Source organism: Watersipora subatra, chromosome 2, assembly GCF_963576615.1.
Source record: "Watersipora subatra chromosome 2, tzWatSuba1.1, whole genome shotgun sequence".
Classification (NCBI taxonomy): Eukaryota; Metazoa; Bryozoa; class Gymnolaemata; order Cheilostomatida; family Watersiporidae; genus Watersipora; species Watersipora subatra.
In genome coordinates, this window is record NC_088709.1 from 71,489,703 (window position 1) to 71,511,147 (window position 21,445).

General features: G+C 31.5%; 1 protein-coding gene across 1 annotated transcript in view; it reads left to right on the forward strand.

The window, feature by feature from the left end:
- Positions 1-459: 459 nt before the first annotated feature.
- The window catches only part of LOC137388514 (putative golgin subfamily A member 6-like protein 19), a 42,855-nt gene continuing 21,869 nt past the window's right edge, over positions 460-21,445 (forward strand). Inside the window, exons 1-5 of the mRNA XM_068075000.1 lie at positions 460-466; positions 1,655-1,762; positions 2,426-2,530; positions 4,408-4,578; positions 4,898-5,023. Of these exons, the coding sequence (XP_067931101.1) occupies positions 460-466; positions 1,655-1,762; positions 2,426-2,530; positions 4,408-4,578; positions 4,898-5,023 (517 nt within the window). The remainder of the gene's footprint in view (positions 467-1,654; positions 1,763-2,425; positions 2,531-4,407; positions 4,579-4,897; positions 5,024-21,445) is intronic.

Here is a 21,445-nt window from a genome sequence, read left to right on the forward strand (position 1 = left end):
TGGCTATATTGTAGTCATTGGGTAGTGCTATATCTATTATAGTAGCTCTCTTGTTCTCCTTGTCCACCACCACTATATCTGGTTGGTTTGCTAAGACATGCTTGTCAGTCCAAATGTAGAAGTTCCAGAGGATCTTAGCGCGGTCATTTTCATTGACCTTACCAGGTGCTTCCCACCATTGTTGTGGTTTATTAAGGCCATACTCGTCACATTGACTTCTATACACAGCACCTGTGACATGATTATGCCACCCAGTGTATGCGTTTCCTGCTAGCTTCTTGCAACCACTGGTGATGTGTTGGATGGTCTCAGGTGCATCTTTGCACAGTCGGCATCTAGGATCGTCTCTAGTGTGATAGATTTTTGTTTGGAGTTGCCTTGTAGGGAGCACTTGCTCCTGGGCTGCCATGATTAGCGACTCTGTATTGGCCGGTAGGTTTCCCTTGTTCAGCGACATATATGTCTGGTGAAGATCATCAACCTTAGATATTTGTTGGTGGTTATATATGTATGTATATATATATACATATATATATATTTATTATATATATTATATATATAATAAATATATATATATTTATTATATATAAATATATTTATTATATATATTTATATATAATAAATATTATATATATATATATTTATTATATATATTATATATATTAAATATATATATATTATATATAAACATATTTATTATATGTTTATATATAATAAATATGTTTATATATATATTTATTATATATATTATATATAATAAATATATATATGTATTTATTATATATAAATATACTTATTCTATATTTATATATAATAAATATATTTATTATATACATGTATATATGATATATATATTTTATATATATAATATATATATAAATATAGGTATACAGTTTATATATTCATATATATATATAGTACTTTATTGGCAATAATTTCATTTCACAAACAGAAATGTTTTTCAAATTTGGCCATGCAACAATAATAAAACAAAAAAAGGAAAAAAAAGCAACAGTTAGCCATTAAAATTGAATAAAATTGATTTGATTTTATTGTTTTGCTTCCCTTCATCACACTCATCTTTAACGACATTTTCTTATGCTATTTATCTATAACTTTAGTACTTTTGCAAAAACTGTTTTGAATGAACCTTTGTAAGCATTCTTAATTTTTTGGAAGCAATGAAAAAGCATATTTAAAAACAGACATTATGACCTTTAGCCACCTGAGCACAAGCAGGTAACAGTACGTCAATCTCAAAACAAAGAGCTCCAAACTTCATTGCCTTTACATCCTCAATCCCAACTACAGTTTATTTAGCTGAGAGTGAAGTGGTAAAAAAAGTATTTCAGAACCTGTGGTGAACTGCCTAAGACGTAAGAGCTTGTGTCAAACATAACAGTTGTTTTAGAGTTTGTGGCACACCTATAGCAATTAAGCTACAAGTAAGTTCACTAGAATGTACAACCAAAACACAGCAATCATGTACAGCTAAAGGTTTGTTATAAAATATTGTTTTCATTTTTTTTAAGTGTCGAAGCTTGTTCTAATTTCTTTTTGACAATTTCCCTATTATGACAAGATGTTATATTTATATGTTACAGATAAAAAGTAATTGAAACTATTGAACAGTTTTTAGTGTTCATATTTTTAGATAATCCAGACAAAGAAGCAAAAGAGAAACTAGAGAATGAAAAGCGAGAAAGGCTTGAAGGGCATCAGAAAGAATTGGATGAACGTTCGCAGAAACTAAAGCAAAAGGGTATGCCTTGTCAATGTTTTAAGTATCTCTTTAGAAGTTTTAGTTTTAGGCTGGTAAATAATGTTTTAAGCAGTTTATTTTACAAGGTGCGCTATTTAAAGTGTGCTGGTTAAAGAGGCTGCTTAGAATACGGTCAAGAAATGTGTGAAGCGTGTAGATGGGATTATTTCAAATCTAATGTGTATATAGAGTTTAATGACTATGTAAAGAATGTTGGGAACAGAGTGAAAAATTCAACATCTACAGGGTACACTAAAGGCAAATCGTTTCCATAATTCTGTATTTGCATAAGTTGTAATCTGAAATGATATTCAATAACAACAGCACTCTTAGATAATCAGAGTAGTTTGTAAATTTGGCTAGTAAATTATCAGTTACTATAATAGCTCAATATCAAAACAAAAACTTCTAAAGTGGTTCAACCTGAAACTCAATGAGAACAACACCTTCTAAATATGACAGCTTCAAAGTCTGAAGCAACTAGATTACTTACCAAATAAACACAATCAATCATTTGAGGAAACAAGAAATAGCTATGGGACAGTAGTTTAGATGCTTCTGAATAGACTATACATACTCAAAGTGTATGCAGATGTATAGGTAAACATGTGAACAAACAAAAATCATGTACTAAACTTGCATGTATTTTGTGCCAACTTGTAGAGACAAGGCTTGAAGATGAACATAAAAAACAGGCCAAGAAGGATGCAGAATTATGCGCAAAAGAAAGCCATCTACAAGTTGAAGAAAAATCATTCCGTGAAAGAGGTAACGTATAAAAAACTGCTTTCAACCTTCGTTTAAAAGGAGATCAATTTTATATATATATATATATATATATATATATATATATATATATATATATGTATGTGTGTGTGTGTGTGCGTGCGTGCGTGCGTGCGTGCGTGCGTGCGTGTGTGTGTGTGTGTGTGTGTCCCTTGCTTAAGCTCAGAGCTTAGGCAAGGGACACAAATCCCATTACCAATGAGAGTTGACTTCCTGCCACGAAACAACTAAGTTGCCTCGCAGATTTTAAGAAAGTCAATGTGCTGGCACCAGAGTGCTCAAATCACAAAAGTGATGAGCTTTGCACAAAGGCTAATAGTGCCGCACCTCTCACAGAGTGCTCAACCAAACCGGAGTAAGGGAGCATATACTCATGCTACAGACAGTACTGTTTCGGCTATTGAAGCCTCATCAGTGCAGCTCAGAGCTTAGCTTATATATATATATATATATATATATATATATATATATATATATATATATATATATATATATATATATATATATATATATATATAGTACAAAGATGGAAAAAGTTTTTAGCAACAGTTTAGAGTCATAAACTGTTGCTAAAAACTTTTTCCATCTTTGTACTTATACAGGCTCGGTGGACCACTTTGAGCACTATATGAGTGAAGTCTCAACCATTATCTGTATATATATATATATATATATATATATATATATATATATATATATATATATATATATATATATATATATATATATATATATATATATATATATATATATATATATATTGGACATTGATCATTTTTGCAAAGAGCTAGTTTATTTTCAGCAGGAATATCTCTGGACCTGGATCATTTATGCTGAAACTTGGTCTCAGAGACTAAACTTTGTGGCCAGAACCATTCAAGAGAAGATAAATCTAGTATTTTGAGAAAATGTGACATTGATCGTTTTTCCGTTGAGGTTTTCTTATATATAGCGGGTCTTCATAAATATATGATTGGAGTTATGCACACTTTTGTCAAGAGTATACAACTTCTTTCTTCACTTTCGTTGTAAAAGTTATTGCTACCTGTTGCTTTACATATTTGCCCTCAAGTAGTTTATGTAACAATAATATTTCTCTCTTATTTTTTTCTGCCTAAATCAAAAAATTACAAATTGCCACTATGATGATCAAGACAATTACATATACATATATGCATTAGATATTTCTTCTTTTGAACTTCAGCCTAAAGATGTCTATCTTTGTCAGACATCTCTGTATATTTCTGTGTAACATCCGTGTATTTATTTGATATCAGATGCAGTTCTAATCAATTTAATAGTCATCACAGCTCATTTATAATAAAGCTTGTCTGATACACTTTATGTTTAAGGAATAAAGATAGCGATGATGGCGAGCTTAGCCTGGGAGCCTAGTCTCCATCACATTCATTATCATCGCCTTTACTATAAATGAAGTATTTACTACAAATACCTTTCCTGAGTTATTGCAGGTTGATATCGATTGCCATGTCATACAATACGTATAGGCATGTAATAAATAGCATAATATAAAGAGTAAAGTTGTATAATCAATTCCCATAATCTGATAAGTGATCTTGCAACAGATAAAAGACTTTTATTTATGGCCAGAGTAACTGAACATATACGAGTTTTGTATTACGTTAGCGAGCTTTGTTATCGATTTCAAAATAGGATAGTATAATAAAATAGTATAATAAATATATATAATATATTTATTATAGTAGGATTAATAATAACAATTGCTATTAATCTAAATATTATTATAATTATATTATAATAATTATTATTAATAATGCGAATTTATTTTTAATAGATTAACAATAATTATAAGATAATATTATAAAATGGTGTTTTAGAAGCTAAATTTGAAGAGGAAAAAAAAACTGAAAAGGAACGCATAGAGAAGCAAAGAGAAGATTTTGCAAAAGAAAAAAAAGAAAAAAAAAGACGACTAACAAAGGAAAGAAAACAGATTGATAAGCAAAGATACGAACTGAATGTGAAAAAAGGAGAGCTTGAGATAAAAGGTTGTACAGCATTTGCATGCTTGTCAGTCATCTAGTAGGTTATGCTTGTGTGTTGATGTTTGTAAAGTTGTGTGCTTCTGTGACAGCACTTTGGTGACCATTGACAAGACCAGAAGAGTTTTTTTGTATTTCATAGTTTGCACTTTTTATAATATTGATATATTTTTGTAACAATCAAAAAACTAAGTTATTTTCTGATTAACTATCATGAGCGACTATTGGCTCAGTTTTATACTGATCTTGTAACTTAGTTAAATTGTGTTTTTGGTTTTTGAACAGTTTTTTATTAGTTGAAATTGTACTTTGTGATAACTTTTAGAGAAAAGCATTGAAGAGAAACAGAAGAAAAACGCCAAAAAAGAAGCAGAGCTATGTGCAAAAGAGGACCTGCTTCGAATTGAGCGTGAAAAGATTGATGCTCAAAAAGATTTGATCAGTGCTAAAGGTAACTTATGTTAATTACTGTTTTTAACTTTGTTAAATTACGTGAGATATTCACATCTTTTGAACTGAGGTTTCTTCCTAGTACTTAAACTTTTGAGCCTTTGCACCCAAAGCTCTGCTATTTTCAATTACATATATGTCTTTGCAGTTAGCTATAAATAATCTATATGCATGATCAAAATGCTATAAATTGAAAGTAAAAAACTAGCTTGACCTAGAATTTGTTATACGAATAGCTGAATAAGTAAAGTGAACATAATGTATGTAAAATCGTAGGAAAATGTAGAAACCTGTTCACATCGGAGAACCAAGCTAATGATGAAATCAGGAATTGTTCAGCTATGAGCCTGTGCGATATTGAATTTGCAACACCATGTGCTGTAAATCAGATGAGTAAGGCAAGATAGACAAAAACTCACTAAGCAAGCAGCAAAAACTACAAAAAGAACCTTGTAATTCTATTTAGACAAACAGGAGCAAGCATATATACTAACCAAAAACCTTTACACATGTCTGCATATTTCCATTTTACAATGCTTCATCCTTGATTGCCTATTAATAGCAAAATATTGTGAATGCAAGTTGTCTGCCCCTCCTTAGTATAGCAAACAGAAGTAACTGTTAGCTTTTTATGTTTATTTTTACCCGAAAAATACATTGATTCTTTTTACTTGCTTTCAGAAAAGCCTGCAACTAACCCATATGTTAGACAATAAAACTAAACTAAAAACTGTTGTTTGTAGATAGATTCCTTCTATGTATAATCTATTTTACAACGTTGGAAATTAATTTAAGTTGAATATATACATAGCTTTTAAAACATTAAATGATAAATAAATATGAGAGAAGAAAATTGCTTAATTTATCGCTCGATGCGCATGTCATGACAATAATTGCAGTATTTTATATAAGCTTTAATAAGGACTATAGGTTGAAAAGTGTAGCAATTTTTAAACTGGTCAAAAGATTTTTATGTGATGGCAACAGAATTACTACAATTTTTCACAACTATCTAAGTAATGCTCAATAACTCCTGCAATTTTGCGCATGATTGGAGTTGTACACCTTTTTTATAGAAAAAAACACCACTTCTTGCTTCACTTTCTTTGTAAATGTTGTCCGGGCCTGCTACTGTACAAATTTGCCCTCAAGTAGTTTGCATTACAGTGGTAATTATATTTTATTTCTTTCTGCACAAAATCATGAAAGGAATAAGAATGGCTGCTAAGATAAATGAGACAATTACACAAATGTGTGCTCCTGTCTAACATCTCTGTCTATCTCTGTCAACTATCTCTACATATCCCTGTCTAACATCTCTGTATATCCCTGTCAACTATCTCTACATATCCCTGTCTAGTATCTCTGTGTATCTCTGTCAACTATCTCTACATATCCCTGTCTAGTATCTTCGTGTATACTTGTCTAACATCTCAATGTATCTTTGTCTAACGCCTCTGTGTATCTCTGTCTAGCATCTCTGTGTATCTCTGTATAGTATCTCTGTGTATTCCTGTCTATCAACCTTGTGTATCCCTGCCTATTGTCTAGTATCTTATAATCATCGTGATCAATTTAGTTGACATTTTAGCTCATTTACGTATATTAAAAGGGTTTCAGTTTCACTTTCTTTTTAAGCATTAGGACAGTGATGATAGAAAACTTCACAATTAGAAAGAAATGTCTAGCTGTCTGATGCCTCTTTGATAATTTTTAGAAAGATTGTTGAACTGTAAAGAAATCATGAAAAGGGACAACTCAGAACTCTCTCAAAAGGGCAGCGAAGTCTGCACAATTTTATAAAAAAACTTGGCAACAATCTCGCTATAGTTTTGAAATCAATATGCTTACAGGGTTTTGTGACTTACTAGCGATATCTTTAGCACAGCTATTGTTAGAGTGACTCTTTACATTTGTTTATTTTTATTAGGAATTTATGTTGACGTAGTTTCCTTAAATAACTTGGTACCAATAAACTGTTTTATTAGTTAGAACAGCTTCACTTTTCTGATTGGGAAGAGGAAAGGAATAAAAGGAGGTGAAAAGGAAGAAGCGGGCGCCAAGGCGACGCGAAGGTGGATGGATTAAAATAAATCTTATGAAGACCGGCCAGCTTACTAAAATATTTAATGCTGTAAATATTTGTAATTTAGTAATTGTTGTTAAATCATAATAAGATATTACTGTTAGGCTTTATTTTAGCTTGTATATAGACTTAGTTATTAAAATACAGTCAAACATGGATAACTCGCCCACGGATAGCTCGAACACATGGTTAATTCGAACGGTTTCTTTGGTCCGTTCCCACGCAATGATAAATTGCTATATATAACTCGACCTCAACACTGTTAATTTGAACTGTTTTTTGCCCAATGGCTACCGAAACGGTTGTTATCGCTTTAGAAAATCACTTTATTCAAAGCCATAGAGCTAAACCTCATCTTTTCGTAATTCATAATCGTCGTTATTACCACCATCAGCAAAATATTTTTGTCAATGACTTTTCTAAAGGTTTGGTGAAATTTGATTTATACTGCTATACGATGAATAGCACTGGCTAGCCGGGTCACGCGTGCAAGGATTTTTGCCACGCACATACAAAACAAAAATCGCATGTTGTTTTTGTTTTGTATGTGCGTGGCGAAAATCCTTGAGTGCGTGGTGTAACCCAGCTAGCCCTAGATGAATAGTTTTCTGACGTTGATTCCATGTTGAATCAACGTTGGAATATTGAATGTTTAAAACATCTTAAAAATTGTTGTAATTAAACGTATACGTTGTCTTAGCTACAAAACACTATTCATCTTTTGACCTTAACACAGAATACGTGTGTACATTCAATAAGTATCTATTAAAAAAGCGTGAGTGATATAGAATGTACGTAAAACCTCGTAAAACTTTTAATTGAACTGCCTCGGAGTGTTGCTCTTAATGAATCCCAGGTAAAGTAAGGTAATCTTTGCATAAACTTCAAGAAAAAACGGCAAAATTGATCGTGGGTAAACCCCCAAAAGAAAAAAATGTCTTTTCTTTTGAGCATTTTAACAACGATCAAGTTTTGCCAATGTCAATCTGAAAAACGTCCTGGCAATAACATCACCTCAAACAATGAACCAATCTCAAGTGATAGAAAAATCTCTATACTTTTTGATAAAAAAGTTTTAAACTTTAAATTAGAAGCATTTAATTCGAAACAAGCCATTTGTGCTTTTGATTTATATAATAGTTTGTATATGTACATGTATCTACTAATAAATAAGTAAATACATGGACTTGTGACAGTGCTCTGATAACTTGAACGCTCTGATAATTCGAACACTTTTGCTCGGTCTCGTGAAGTTCGAGTTATCCATGTTTGACTGTATTTCCCATGTGAACGACTGCTCAAATTGGGATTTTGAATTTAAAGAAGAATTTTCGAAGAACTAGATTTGCAAAGCAAATAAAATAGGGTGCGAGCAGGTAAGACCAGCCACAAAGCAGGTAAAAACAAATGTCAAAGCAGGTAAGATAAAGTGCAAAACCAGGCTACAGCTGATAGCCCAGCTCGAGCACAAGTAACAGTGGTAATAGTTTTTATGAGGCGCTATATTGATGTTAGGTGGTACCTTAAGAATTACATTTATGTCTAGCCAACTAGGAGTAAAAATATTAACAAAAATTAGCTATTTACTAATAAAAAAAATCATCTGCTGCTTACTAGTTGTGTGGTGGTATGTGATGTCGGCTCAGAATTGATGGTGTTCAGCCTACAATGATGTGTGTGGCGACATTAGGTGGCTGAAAATTATGAAAGTTACTGGATGTTACAGGAATTAGTTTACATTAAGTATATAATTGTGTTTAACCCAAGTAAACAACATCTTAGATTTAAAAATAATTTACAGCAAGCATTTTTGAACTTCTTCAGGGTTTGTCTGCACAATGCCACCTACTGTGATGAGAGAACACAATCTCTGGTAAAAAATTCAAGCTGTTCTTCTTATGTACCTCAAGCAAGTACCTGGATTTGAATTACAAAGATAGCAATACTAGTTTAACACTGCAGTCCTTGCAGTTACAAGTGCAAGTCCTTGCAGTTGTACAGTGTCTGTACAAGACTTGATACGCATCCAGAGAGATCCAGGCTTTAGCCCTGTCTTCTAGGTTACAAGCAAAGTCTTCGCAACCTTTAAGAAAGGCTAGTAAGAATAGGCTATACACTTAGACTGATTGCTAACTTACAAGCTGAGCTTTGTGTAATTGCATTTAAAGATGAACTTAGACAAAACTTTAATAGATTTTATCAAAAATGTTTTAACGGTGAACTTTTTAACCGCAATCAAACCGCGATCAACATATATATATCTTAAAGGTTAATATAAACAGCAGCCTCTCTAGTTTAATTTGATTTCAAGGTTTGTCTCCACAATGCCACCTACTGTGATGAGAGAAGACAATCTCCAGTAAAAAACTCAAGCGCTTTTGCTTACGTATGTACCTCAAGCAAGTACCTTGCTTTGCGTTAGAGAGATAGCAATATTAGTTTAATACTGCAGTCCTTGCAGTTAGAATCTGTACAAGACTTGATACGCATCCAGAGAGATCCAGGCTTTAGCCCTGTCTGTGAAAAAGTGTTACAAGCAAAGTCTTCGCAACCTTTAAGAAAGGCTAGTGAGATTAGGCTATACACTTAGACTGATTGCTAATTTGCAAGCTGAGCCTCACCCTATTGCTATATAAAGATGAACTTATACAAAATTTTATATATTTTAACAAAAAAATTTGAGTGTTTTAACCGTAATCAAGTTGGTCAATTTTACTCTTAAAATATTCTGGCAGTCAGATCACCTCAAACATCAAAAACAATAGCATATGATAACAAAATGCCGAAGCTGTCTCATAAAACCTACTAAAACGATGTGAAGGCTCATGTTTAAACAAAAAAACAGCAACATATCTAGTTTAAAGGTTAACATAATGTGGAGGTGAAGAACATATGAGTGTGGCAAGGCTCAACATTCGGTAAGACCAGTTAAACAATAAGCCCTTTTTATGTAGAATAATTTTCTTGTATAATTATATATATTATATATATCTATTATATATATCATGTATATAATATTATAACCTATAATATTATATTGTGTTTTGTTGAGTTGTAATATTAACAATATATTATTGATAGGCTTGCTGTAGTACATGTTAATAAAGACGCAAATTGTTGTAATTTTTATGGATGGCGCAAATGGTGCCATTAAATAACGTCATAATAATATTATTATTTTATGCTTGTAAAGATATCGACAAAGCATTCATACTCATACTAGCAATATGAAAACTGCATGGTTTTCAGTTTGTGTTTCATGAACCTTTTATCAGGTATTGCTTGAAGAGAGCAGTAGGCCTACAGCTGAATTTTCAACAGCGCTTGAGCTTACAGCAGACTGAAAGTGACAAATCTAAATTAAACTTTGGCATCAATTAAAACATATTAAAAGTTTGATACTGGAAACATTGAACAAGATTATCATGTCAGTTTTGATTAAACTTAATTTGATAACTGGCAGATGACAACTCCCAACTGCGCTGGTTATAAAACTACCCTTGAGATGTCAGATCCAAGCCATTAAGCGCTAAAATGATAGTCCTTTGTTATATTATTTTCATAAAAATACCAGCAAAGCATTTTGACACTATTCACGAATACAGCAGCCTAAACATATATAAAGTATTAGTTGTCAATCTCGACTGCTTCAGATTTATAAATAGAAGTAATGGCTGTTTGATAAGACATTAAATGTTATTTTCAGCTAATCTCGGTGTAATGTTTAGTCTAACACTGCCAAATCTTACTTAGCTCGTGTGTCAGTAACTTGGTGCACAGCTGGTTGCTCAGCGCACAAATATTTACTTGTGTATTTCTGATGGAAAACATAATAACTATTAGACTACCGATGTTTATTTAGCTTGGTTAATTGATTTCTGTAGTTCATTCCGGTCAAGCATTAGTGTGAATCAAATGGAACTTTTTACAGGTTGATCTGAAGGGTTCACACAGCTTATCACTCAACAAACCTCTTAGTGAATATAGGCATTTACAATATATTTTAACAAAAATGTCAACATACATGTTAAAATAAATATTAACATACATGTTAAAATAAATGTTAACATATATGTTAAAATAAATGTTAACATATAACTATGTTGTAACTGCATAAAATAGTTTAAAAGCATGTACAAGTTCATACTCTAATGTGAAAAGTTTTTCTAAAATAATTTTGGCTAAAATATTCTTCCAAATATTTACACATGTGTCTCACCGCTTTTGCCAATGAAGTTCACTGATAACAACATTTGTTTATTCAGTTCATTATTTCAATATAAGCTAATGAACAATTACTAAAAAATAAAAAAGACAGAAATTAATGTAGCAAAGTTTTACAAGCTAGAGTTGTTGACTTTGAGACAAAGGTTGGTCAAACATCAGCTGAAAATGTTAAAAAAATTAATATATGTATATATATATTACTTTAATGTAATATATACATCATATATATAATATTTATAATATCTATATATAGATATTATAAATATTATATATATATATTATATAATATATATTACTTTAATATAATGTATATCATATATATTATATATATATTTATTATATATGTTTTATTAAAGTAATATATATATATATATATATTATATAATAATGAATCATGAGAATAGGTATGGTTTCAATAATCATAAAGCATTCAGTTCTTTCTCCATAAAAACTAGTTTTTGTCTAAAGATATATTGTTTTTGTAATAATATGAATCATTTTGTGTAAAATTAAAAATTAGGAATTACACAAGTAAAAATTCTTATCAAATTCACCATGGCTAGACAACTTCATTGAGGGTAAGATTGCATCCGATTTCATTTGTATTCCATTTGCTACAAGATTTTAGTAGACAGGTGCTGACTAGCTCATCCTCAGACCCCTGGCACCCTGCATAAGGTCATTAGCAGGCTGTCAGTTGACGTGTGCCTTTCAATTAATCATAGACTTGAGTGCAGAGTTGAGAGTGGTTGTTTTGTCTCATTCCTCAGCTAATATAAATAAACTGTTTGCATAATAAATTCTAGCCATTCTAGAGTGAATAACATGTCAACATTCAGGGGTTCCTGTACCATTCGGGAGAAATAAACACTATCTTTATCCTCTAGTAGTTTGTAAGAAAATATTTAACTTGTTCATATATGTTCAAGCAAGAATTACTATCACTGTTTTTTATGGCACAGTCAATCTACAAGTATTGTATTTAATTGTATTAATTTAAGTATTGTGTTACTACAGTAATTAAGTATTGCGCAAGATGAAAACAACTCAATTCAAAAGACCAGCAAGGTTTGTTGCTTGCAAGTTTCCATTGAATGTTTCACTCTTACAAAAATTAAACTGACACTAGCGAATGATGCGCAAGAAAATGCTGTGCAAGCTATTCCATTTTGAACATTTCCTACATTTCAGTCATTCCTATTTTGATTTGAGCGAAACAGGAGCATGACCCTGTGACCTTTGGTGTAGAATTCCTTATCTTCTTTTATCAAAGCAACCGTGATAATCTGCAATATGCAAGTGTTCATTGAAACATTGGCCCGGTAACTTCATGTGAGCACAATTCCAAATTCACATCATCCCCAGACAAAAACACAGTGAATAATGTTAGAATTCTTCCGATGAGTTAACGCCTGTCAATATTGTTAACAGGTTTCATAACAGACTAACTGCATTGCTTGATTGTTTCGCAAACATTTTCAAAGTAAATTTTAGCTAATACTGATATACTAATACTGTTTTGTAATACTGAAAGATTGTGTAAAACCCTAACCTTTACAAGGTTTTATAGTATGAGAAAAGTAAATTTGTGCAACAATATTTTAACATTAAAATAGAGTTGTTCTATGTATTGGTGGCAATGAATTGACAACATCATAAGTCTCTGTTTCATAAGAATAAATTTATTCTCCTATTGTTTTGGTTTGCAGGGCTTCAGTGTTGGAGTTGTCAGTTCATTATAATGATGAAGTGGCAAAAGCTAATGACAGATCGCGCACTTGGCTGTGTTTATTTTGTAATGGAAAAATTGAGTATTTGTAATTCTAAAATATCTTTTTGCTCAGAGACAATAAAATTAAGTTAATTTTAAATTTACTTCATAAATGACACTGCCTTTTGCATTCTTTAGACACTTCCGTAGCACTGAACGTCTCTCTTACTGTAGATTTACTGCATATTTATTTGTAATAGAGTTTTTTGTTTGAAGTCACATAGTGAGATGAACTTTTAAAATTAACTTTTTATAAACAAGTTCACAGCCATATTTTAGATGCAATTGTAATTCTTTTGTGATATAAATAGACTGTTCGATTTTTTATAAACATTTATTTGATGCAATTTCAACAAAATGTTTTCTATGAGCTTTTTATATAATTTAATTTTATGATTCTTTAATTGAAGATGGTAAAAATTATGCTTTTCAAAAAATAATTGAAATTATTTGTTTTTACTTGAGCAATTTTTGACTGAACTTGTAGGAATTGCCATTATTCACGCAAAACATGTTTTCTGTACTTTTTTGCTTGTTTATAAATAATGGTAGATGCTTAAAAACCAGCATAAAGCAAATCGACTGTAAGATTTTTCTCATGGAAGCAAAATGGCTGACGGGGCAAGAACCACTTGAAGCTGCCTAAATTGTAGTTTATATTACTGCGTGTCAAAGAAGCATATTTCCCTTTCTATCACATACCCCATCAGGCCACATAGTTGCTTGTACTTCTACAACATGCTTATACAAAACATTTTAACATTGGTGCAATTATATTTAGGTTTGTGGAAATTGCACTGGCTGTAGATTCTAATAAAACAGTAATCTAAAGACAAAAAAGCACTGAGTGACATTGCGCAGAGGTCAAAAACTATTGCCACTGGTTGATTTCCAGCAACTGACAGGAGGCTGTGTTTGTTATTTCAACTAATAATTCAACATTATATAAGTATGGCAGTCACCTTCTGTTCATGGTCATTTGGTAGCCAATTCAGGCAAACTTCCGTTAAATACTCTGACAATTAGATAGACTCAGCAAATCTTCTTTCCTGAAAGTTAAAAAATGTGAAGTTCCTAACTAGATAGCAGGAATTTTTATATCTATATTAAAAATAAGATTTGCTTTACTTTAGGCTAATCCTATGATTTTGGTTTGTGGGTAACGTCTGATAAAATGAGTTAGGTAACAGCTTCTGAGGTTTGTGAGTGAATCTTCTTAGTTTTGTTAGTAAAATCTTCCGAGGGTTGTGGGTAACATGCTGATGAGATTTGTGGATAACATCTGCTGTTTTCAATTGTCTTTGCAGTTATCTGCGGATAAGGTTTTCGTATGACTAATCTAAAATGAGAGCTTAATGCATGACCAAAGTGCTATAAATTCAAAGTAAAAAACTAGCTTGAACTAGAATTTGTTTTACGAATAGTAAAATTAGTAAAGTGAACATAATGTAGAATAGCAGGAATATGTAGACACCTGTTCACATCAGTCAACCAAACTAATGTTAAAATCAGTAATTGTTCAGCTATGAGACTGTGAGATATTGAATTTGCGCCATCATGTGCTGTAATTCAGATGAGCAAGGCAGGATAGACAAAAACTCACAATCAAGCAAAAAAAACTATAAAAAGAACCTTACGATTCTATTTTGTTAGACAGGAGCAAGGATGTATACTTACCAAAAGATTTTTACACATGTCTGCATATTTCCTTTTAACATCTCTTCATCATTGATTACATATTAATAACAAAAAATTGTGAATGCAAGCTGCGCGCCCACTCCTTATTATAGTAAACAGAATTAACTGTTAACTTTTTATGTATATTTTTACCCCAGAAATACATTTGATTTGTTTCCCTTGATATCAGGAAAGCCTGCAACTAACCCATATTTTAGCCAATGAGACTAAACTACAAGCTGTTGTTAATAGATAGATTCCTTCAAAGTATAATTTATTCTACAACATTGAAAATGAATTTAAGTCAAATATATATACATAACTTTTAAAACATTAAAAGATAAATAAGTATGAAAGAAGACAGTTGCTTGATTTATTGCTTGATGCACTAGCCACGAAAATGATTGTAGTATTCTATATTAGCTTTAATAATGAGTATAGAATAAAAATTGTTGTAAATTTGATACAGGCCAAAAGATTTTTATACGATGGCAACAGAATTACTACAATATTGGATAGCTTTCCAAGTAATGCTCCTGCCATTTTGTGCATGATTGGAGTTATGCACATTTTCTTAAGGAAAACACAACTTCTTGTTTCAATTTCTTTGTAAAAATTGTCTGTGCCTACTACTGTACAAATTTGCCTTCAAGTAGTTTGCATTGCAGTGGTAATTATATCTTATTTCTTTCTGCGCAAAATTACGGAAAGAGTAAGATTGGCTGCTAAAATGAACGAGACAACTACACAAATGTGTACTTCTGTCTAACATCTTTGTATATCCCTGTCAACTATATCTATATATCTTTGTCTAACATCTCTGTATATCCTTGTCAACTATCTCTATATATCCCTGTCTAGTATCTCCGTGTATCCTTGTCTAACATCACTGTGTATCTCTGTGTAGTATATCTGTGTATTCCTGTCTATCAAACTTGTGTATATTTGCCTATCGTCTAGCATCTTTTAATCATTCTGATCAATTTAGTTAATATTTCAGCTCATTTACAGATATTAAAACGTTCCTGATTCACTTTCTTTTTAAACAATAGGACAGCAATGATAGAAAACATCACAATTAGAAAATAATGTCTAACTGTCTGAAGCCCCTTTAATAATTGTTAGAAATATTGTTGGACTTTAGAGAAAACGTGAAAAGGGAAAACTCAGAAAGCTCTCAACAGAAAAGCAAAGTCTGCACAATTTCATAAGAAACTTTGTAACAATCCCGCAATAGTTTTGAAATCAATGTGCTTACAGAGTTTTGTGACTTACTAGCAATATCTTTAGCACACCTACAGTTAGAGTGACTCTTTACATTTGTTTAATTTTATTAGGAATTTATGTTGGCGTGTTAGTCAATTTCCGTAAATAACTTGGTACCAATAAATTGTTTTATTAGTTAGAACAGCTTCACTTTTCTGATTGGGAAGAGAAAAGCAAAAAGGAATGAAAGGAGGTAGAAAGGAAAAAGCGGGCGCAAAGGCGAACTTAAAGGTAGATGGATTAAGATAAACCTTATGAAGACAGGCCAGCTTACTAAAATCTATATAGGTGCTAAATATTGGTAATTTGGTAATTGTTGTTAAATCATAATAATATATTACTGCTAGGCTTATTTTAGCTTGTATATAAACTTTGTTGTTAAAATAAGTCACATGTAAACAACTGCTCAAATTGGGATTTCGAACTTGAAAAACAAACTTTCAAAGAGCTAGATTTGCCAAACAGGTAAGGCAAGGTGCAAAGTAGGTCTACTACTGATAGCCCAGCTCAAGCAGAAGTAATACTGGTAACTGTTTTTTATGAGACACCATATTGATTTCAGATGGTACTTTAAAAAAGTTACATTTATGTCTAGCCAACTAGGAGTGAAAATACTAATAAAAATTAATTATTTATTAATAACAAAATCCTCCGCTGCTTACTAGTTGTTTGGCTCAGAATTGATGGTGTTCAGCCTACAATGATGTGTGAGGCGACAGTAAATTGCTGAAAATTATGAAGGTTACTGGATGTTACAGTAATTAATTCACATTCGGCATATAATTATGTTTAGCCCAAGCAAACAACATCTTAGATTTAAAAATATTTTAACGCAAGCATTCTTGAACTTCTTCAAGGTTTGTCTCCACAATGCCACCTACTGTGATGAGAGAAGACAATCTCCAGTAAAAAAACTCAAGCGCTTTTGCTTACGTATGTACCTCAAGCAAGTACCTTGCTTTGCGTTAGAGAGATAGCAATATTAGTTTAATACTGCAGTCCTTGCAGTTAGAATCTGTACTAGACTTGATACGCATCCAGAGATATCCAGGCTTTAGCCCTGTCTTCTAGGTTACAAGCAAAGTCTGCGCAACCATTAAGAAAGGCTAGTGAGATTGGGCTATACACTTAGACTGATTGCTAACTTACAAGCTGAGCTTTATGTAATTGCATTTAAAGATGAACTTAAACAAAATTTTAATAGATTTTATCAAAAAAGTTTTAACGGTCAACGTTTTAACCGTAATCAAACCACGATCAACATAATATATATTTTAAAGGTTAATATAAACAGCAGCCTATCTAGTTTAAGGGTTAGACACACATGAGTGTGGCAAGGCTCAACATTTTGTAATAACAGTTGAAAAATAAGCCATTTTTATGTAGAATACTTTTCTTGTATAACATTATATTATCTAGTATTATATAATATTATATTGTGTATTGCTACGTTATAATATTATTAATATATTATTGATAGACTTGCTGTAATGCATATTAATAAAAATGCAGATTGCTGTAATTTTTAGCGATGGCACCAACTATATGTGTTAGGACATTACCATGTACTACATAATCAACTAAGCGTGTATTTTGATGCTGAATATGCTATATTTGGCTATAGAGCTTTTTAACATGCTTTTATGAAAACAATGATTTTTTTCTAGTAAAACCAGATTGCTATCAAACTTTTGATTATATAAATGGGATATATTTTTATCATTTCAGTGTGCACTCAGTTTAGCAAACTAATACATGTGTTCGCGAGAATACTACATGTATAGATTTTTGCTGAAAAATCTATTTAAAGATTTCGTTGAGCTCTGATTACTTTACCTTAATACTTATTTGTGAAGTGAGTCTTACAACATTCTTACATTCTTACATGTGATGACAGGTTAACGTATAATTCCTTTGTGCATCATAAATGAACTGAGTCTATTATGTGCCTCCATCCAGCACCATGAGCAATATTATGTCACTTTTGCACCATTTTAGAAGCCAACAAGGTTTATCACTACTCACATTTTATCTTAGGTATCATCAAAATTACTTACAAACTATAATAATGACTCTTTGAAAGTTTTTTCTGTGCTACCAGTATGAAAACACTACTTTGTTTCGATTTTTGTTATAGAAACTTTTATTGAGTATTGTTTAGTACAGTATAGTTTATCAAGTAACATAGAACCATGTGAGCAACAGACAAAAAGTGATAAAGCAAAATTAAGTTTTAACATTAATAAAAAAATATTAAAACTTTGATACTCGACCCATTTGACAAAATTTCTATGTCACTCTTCACTTAAATGCAATTTGACTACTGGAAGTTGATGGACTTCTACAGTTTGTTTTAGAAAAAAAGTATTATCATGCTCCAATTGCACTGCTCATAAGAATATTTATACGATGGCAAACCTACAATGCTATTAACATAATATTATACAAATAATAATATTATTTTATACTTGTAAAAATATTGACAAAGCATACTAGTACTATGAAACAGCAAGTTTTTCAGTTTGTGTTTCATAAACCCTTATCATGCATTGATTGAAGAGGGCAGTACAGCTGAATTTTCAACAGCGCTTGCGCTTACAACAGACTGAAAGTGACAAATCTAAATTAATTTTTGACATCAATTAAAACATATTAAATGTTTGATACTAGAAACATTGAACAATATTATCGTGTCAGTCTTGATTAAACCCAAATTGATAACTGGTGGATGACAACTCCCAACTGCACTCGTTATAAAAATAACCCTGAGATGTCAGATCTAAACGATTAAGCGCCAAAAATGGCTGTCCTTTGTTATATTTTTCTCGTAAAAATATCAGCAAAGCATTGTGACCATATACAGCAGCCTAAACATACATAAAGTATTAGTTGTCAATCTCGAGTGCGTCAGATCTATTAATAGAAGGAATGGCTGTTTGATAAGACATTAAATGTTGTTATTTTCAGATCATCGGCGGTGTAGTGTTTAGTCTAAGACTGTCAAATTTCACTTGGCTCGTGTGCCAGTAACTTGGTGCACAGCTGATTGCTCAGCACACAAATATTTACTTGTGTATTTCTGATGAAAAACATAATAACTATTAGATTACCGATGTTTATTTAGCTTAGTTAATTGATTTCTATAGTTCATTCTTGTCAAGCATTAGTGTGAATCAAATGGAACTTTCTATGGGCTGATCTGAAGGGTTAACACAGCTTATCACTCAACAAAGCTCTTAGTGAATAGAGGCATTTACAATATATTTTAACATAAATGTTGACATATATGTTGTAACAGCATAGAATAGTTTACAAGCATGTACAAGTTCATATTCTAACGTGAACAGTTTTTCTAAAATTATTTTGATTAAGAAAATTTTCCAAATATTCACACATGTGTCTCACCGCTTTTTGCCAATAAAGTTCGCTGATAACAACAATAATTTATTCTGTTCATTATTTCAATATAAGCAAACAACCAATTACTAAAAAATAAAAAAGCAATAGAAATTAATGTAGCAAAATTTTACAAGCTAGATTTGTTGACTTTGTGACAAAGGTTTGTCCAACATCAGCTGAAAATGTTAAAAAAATTAATATATATATATATTACTTTAATGTAATATATACTTACATCATATATATAATATTTAAAATATATATATATTATATAATATATATTACTTTAATATAATGTATATCATATATATTATATATATATTTATTATATATGTTTTATTAAAGTAATATATATGTATATTATATATTATATAATAATGAATCATGAGAATAGGTATGGTTTCAATAATCATAAAGCATGCAGTTCTTTCTCCATAAAAACTAGTTTTTGTCTAAAAATATATTGTTTTTGTAATAATATGAATCATTTTGTGTAAAATTAAAAATTAGGAATTACACAAGTAAAAATTCTTATCAAATTCACCATGGCTAGACAAGGTTGAAGGTTGAGGTTAAGATTGCATCTTAACCTCAACGGATGCAATCTTAACCACATTGAGGTTAAGATTGCATCCGATTTCATTTGTATTCCATTTGCTACAAGATTTTAGTAGACAGGTGCTGACTAGCTCATCCTCAGACCCCTGGCACCCTGCATAAGGTCATTAGCAGGCTGTCAGTTGACGTGTGCCTTTCAATAAATCATAGACTTGAGTGCAAAGTTGAGAGTGGTTGTTTTGTCTCATTCCTCAGCTAATATAAATAAACTGTTTACATAACAAATTCTAGCCATTCTAGATTAAATAACATGTCAACATTCAGGGGTTCCTGTACCATTCGGGAGAAATAAACACTATCTTTATCCTCTAGTAGTTTGTAAGAAAATATTTAACTTGTTCATATATGTTCAAGCTAGAATGACTATCACTATGTTTTTATGACCCAGTAAGTCTGCAAGTTTAGGTATGTGCAAGATGAAAACAAGACCACCCACAAGACAAGCGAGGTTTGTTGTTCGCAAGGTTTCATTGAATGTTACACGCTTACAAAAATCAAACTGGTACTGGCGAATGATGTGCAAGAAAATGCTGTGCAAGCTGTTCCCTTTTGAACATTTCCTACATTTCAGTCATTCCTATTTTGATTTGAGCGAGACAGGAGTGCGACCCTGTGACCTTTGGTGTAGAAGTCCTTATCTTCTTATATCAAAGCCACCGTAATAATCTGCAATGTCCATTGAAACAGTTGCCCGGTAACTTCATGTGAGCCCAATTCCAAATTCACATCATCCACAGACAAAAACACAGTGAATAATGTTAGAATTCTTCCGATCAGTTAACGCCTGTCAATATTGATAACAGGTTTCATAACAGACTAACTGCATTGCTTGGTTGTCTCTCAACTATTTCAAAGTAAATTGTAGCTCTTATATTTAACATTTTATGTATTACTGAAAGATTGTGTAAAACCCTAACATTTACAAGGTTTTATAGTATGAGAAAAATAAATTTGTGCAACAATCTTTTAACATTAATATAGAGTTGTTCTATGTATTGGTGGCAATGAATTGACAACATCATAAGTCCCTGTTTCATACGAATAAATTTAATCACCTATTGTTTTGGTTTGCAAGATTTCAGTGTTGGAGTTGTCAGTTCATTATAATAATAATAAAGTGGCAAAAGCTAATGACATATCGCACACTTGGCTGTGTTTATTTTGTAATGAAAAAATTGAGCATTTGAAGTTCCAAAATACTTTTTTGCTCAAAGAAACAATAACATTAAGTTAATTTTAAAGTTACTTCATTGATGACACTGCCTTTTGCATACTTTAGACACTTCTGTAGCACTGAACGTCTCTCCTAAACTTGCTGCATATTTATTTGTAATAGAGTTTTTTGTTTGAAGTCACATAGTGGGATGAACTTTTAAAAT